The sequence below is a fragment of the Frankliniella occidentalis genome, unplaced genomic scaffold (assembly GCF_000697945.3).
Source record: "Frankliniella occidentalis isolate FOCC.00 unplaced genomic scaffold, Focc_3.1 Scaffold1597, whole genome shotgun sequence".
Classification (NCBI taxonomy): Eukaryota; Metazoa; Arthropoda; class Insecta; order Thysanoptera; family Thripidae; genus Frankliniella; species Frankliniella occidentalis.
In genome coordinates, this window is record NW_026268697.1 from 1175 (window position 1) to 4861 (window position 3687).

General features: G+C 59.3%; 1 protein-coding gene across 2 annotated transcripts in view; it reads right to left on the bottom strand.

Moving 5' to 3' along the window:
- Window positions 1–857: 857 nt before the first annotated feature.
- The window catches only part of LOC113203922 (facilitated trehalose transporter Tret1-2 homolog), a 9708-nt gene continuing 6878 nt past the window's right edge, over window positions 858–3687 (bottom strand). Inside the window, exons 2-3 of one of the 2 annotated variants that reach the window (XM_052276082.1) lie at window positions 2480–3574; window positions 858–2411 (exon numbers count right to left, since the gene is read on the bottom strand). In XM_052276082.1, coding sequence (XP_052132042.1) covers window positions 1893–2411; window positions 2480–3442 — 1482 coding nt within the window. In that variant the 5' untranslated portion in view covers window positions 3443–3574 and the 3' untranslated portion in view covers window positions 858–1892. Of the gene's footprint in view, window positions 2412–2479; window positions 3580–3687 lie in introns of both variants that reach the window. The other variant, XM_052276083.1, reaches the window with a different exon arrangement.

Below are 3687 nucleotides of genomic sequence, written 5' to 3' on the forward strand. Positions count from 1 at the left end.
ACCGGCTGCAGGTGAGAGGTGAGGAGGAAAGGTGCCTCCCTGTAAATCTGGGGTGTCCAGCAGCGGTGCAACGCAAAGGTGCCTCCTCCTCACCTCTTACCTGCAGGCGGTCAGGCGGTGACCACGCGCCGGTCTCGGCGGTCGGTCAGATTCGCTAAAATGCTCATCTCTGCCCCCCCCCCCCCTATCGGCTGGACCTTATACCGCGCCTGGTCCGCCCCCGGGCAACTATCTTGTCTGTTTTGCCGCCAGATTTCCACATATGGCAATATTTTATCCCCGTGCGGTAGGGGCCAAAAGTGCTCTCCCGCATGTCTCAATCTCCCATCTCTTCTCTTTTTTCATCGCAAGTCGCGGATGCGTGTCGGTCTCTTGGCCGCGGCGCGCGGCGGGTGTTATCGAGCATGCGAACAGCCCCATTAGAAGTGCTCTGGCACACAGACAGTGCGCCACTTGCTGCTCGTCTCGAGTTACTTCACTCGTGATGCTCGGCTCATGTTTCGCTGTGGTAACGGAGGCCGGGGTGCAGTGCTCTAGAGATGCGCTAGGCTGTCAATGGATTCTTCTGACCCGTTGTCGGGTCGTGATCTTGAGCTACCCCCTCCCGCCCCCCCTTTCCCGGCGAAATAGCGAGAGGGGAAGGGAGGGGGGCGGGGCACACAGTATCATCTGCACCAGGCAACAACCTCTTTCTTTCTCTTTTCTATTTCAAGGGCGGGAATCAATGCACTTACGTGAGTGAGTGATCTCACTGCCTGACCTTGGGGGAGCCCCGCAAAGAGAACTGAGATGTGATTAGGGAGACAAGGATGAGGTCAGACTAGAGGTTTGGTCTTACCAAATTTTGTTTTCATCTGTTCCATCTGGCTCATGGTATTTATTGATACACTTTTTTCGGGTAACGCCTGAGGAATGAAATCCTTACAACCATCATATAAAATTATATACAACATACAAAAATATCATTTATTTATAAATATAAACACTGGGCACAAACAACGGAAAACGCCTGCCCCTGTAGAGAATAGTGACGGCAAACAGATCATTATCAACGTCAATAGGCTTATCAAAACTGGATGGTTAATCGACTATCTTTATCAAGGCTGGAGCGGGAACCATCAATCTTTATCATAATTATGGCAACTTTTACCTTCGGGTAGAAACAGCCACAAAGGGGCCGTATAAAAATACACTTAAGATACTATATCTTACATTATAACAGTTGAACTGCTACAGCAGCAGCTGGCTGATTGACCCGACTCACTTCTGTAGTTTATACTGTGAGGATATCTCTTTAGCGTTGGTCGAGCGGGCGAGCGAGCGAGCGAGCGGGAGTGGGAGGGTAAAAGAGTAAATTATCAGTATTTTAAGGGCAAACTGAGTGAACAAAATACATTTTTGAAAAAGGAAAGAAGTACAAACAAATCTCAGCCAGAATAAAAGCCACCATGTAGCCAAAGAAGATTGCTCAAACTGCCTCACGTAAATGTTAATCTTCGAGGCTTGCTCCAAAGGCATCAATATTTTTACAGAATAACAATGCTTTGCACTTCTTCCATTCGAAATAACACCTAGGTTCACTCATTTTCGCCTAAAAATACCTTTAGCATGCTCTTTTACCCTCCCGCTGCCGCCCGCTCGCTCGCTCGCTCACTCGAACAGCGCTAAAGAGATATCCTCTGTAACGCACGACCGACGAGCGGGTTGCCTACTCGCTCGACCCGTAAGGCGCTTGGAGAGGGGCGATAGGCAAGCCCACTCGGACTCTTGAATGCAGTACAAAAGAACTACAGAAGTGAACTTGGTTACTCAGCCACCTGGTATTACATACTAAAATAATTACTAATAATACTTTAAACGCTCTCTTCTGTCCATGGGATTCACGTTCGCGGTCACCACCTCCCAGGCTCCCGCCCGTCCTCGGGGTCCAGAGCGGCGGCGTCCTTGGGCAGCGCCTTGTCGCCCTGCAGCACGGCCTGCACCTCGAGCAGCGTCTTGCCGCGCGTCTCCGGCACCAGGAACAAGGTGAAGAAGAAGACGACGATGGACCAGGCGCCAAAGAGCCAGAAGGGCAGGAACAGCCCGACGCGCTCGCCCAGCACTGGCAGGAGCTTGTTGGTGCCGAAGGCGACGACGGAGAAGCCGAGGACGGACAGGCTCGGCACGAAGGCCTTGGTCTGGTGCGGCAGCAGCTCGCCGATCATGACCCAGGGCACGGTGGTGGTGCCCAGGTTGGTCGACACCATGAAGACCATGAGGGACGCGAGGGGGAGCCAGGTGAGGCGCGCCGCCGCGTCGCCCTCGCCGAGCACGTCCCTGAGGAAGAAGAAGGCGCCGGCCGCGGCCATGGCGGTGGCGTTGCACAGCGCGGACACCAGCAGCAGTGGCCGCCGCCCGGCGCGGTCGATCACCTAGGAGACAAGGGGCATGAGCATGAGGCCGGTCGTTGGTGGAGTAGGGGTGCTGCAGCGGGACCCACCTGCGAGGAGGCGACGCCCGCCACCACCTGCACGGAGCACATGATGATGGCGGACATCTCGGCGGAGAGGGCGCTGCCCGTAGTGCGGAACAGGTACTGCGCGTAGGACAGCAGGCTGCCCGTGCCGATCATGGGCCCGGTGCCGCACAGGAACAGCACGATGAGGCAGCCGCGCCGGCTGCCCGCCGAGGACAGCAGGTGGCGCCACAGCGCGCGCGTCCGCCGCCGGTCCTCCTCCATGGCGCGCAGGATGTCCTCGGCCTCGCGGTCCACGGCGGCCTGCCTGTCGCCGGCGCGCACCCCGCGCAGGCGGGCCAGGGCGCGGCGCATGTCCTCGGCGCGGCCGCGCGTCGCGAGGAAGTAGGGGCTCTCGGGCACCCACAGCAGGAAGAGGAGCAGGCTGAGCAACGCGAAGGGCACGGGCAGCAGCGCCTGCGCGAAGTACGACACGTACGGCCCGACGGCGAACTCGAGCAGCACGCCGACGAACACGAGCGAGGTCGTGAAGGTGCACAGCTTGCCGCGCATGTCGCTGCTCGCCATCTCGCCGATGTAGAGGCTGCTGCACGACAGGTCTAGGCCGAAGCTCACGCCGAGGAGGACTCGCGCCGCGTTGAGTGCCGCGGAGGAGCGCGCCGCGGCCGTGAGCGCGCTCGAGCATAGAACGAGCAGGGGCGCGAGCATGAGCGTGCGCCGGCGCCCGGCCGAGCTCAGCAGCACCCCCGCGAGCACCGAACCCACGGGGATGCCCACGTCGTAGATGGCCACGACCCACGACGCTTCGTCCAGGTCGAGGAGGAAGCCTGGGCCGGCGTGGCCGCCGGCGTCCGGCTCGGTGAGCTTGCTCCAGCCCGGCGAGGACCAGCCGACGCCCATGCCGCTCGTGATGTTGATGAGGAACACGGCGAGCGCCGCCAGCGACTGGCTCGCGGCCGAGCGCACGGACGAGGAGGAGGCGGACATGGCCGAGGTCCGGTCTGGTCCGGGCGCGTCCCTACTCGTCGTGCCGTCAGGAGCACCTCATGGCCCACGCAGCCTCCTCTCGCGCGCGCCAGACAACGTCTGCCAACGCCGCTCGAAGAGACAAGGGTGATCCTGAGCTTATCCGAGCCGAACAGATGAACCGATCAGAGTCTAGCCGAGCCGAGGAGAGCCGAGCCGAGCCATGCAATGAACACATGCGGGGAGATATGTGGCTACCCGCCCCG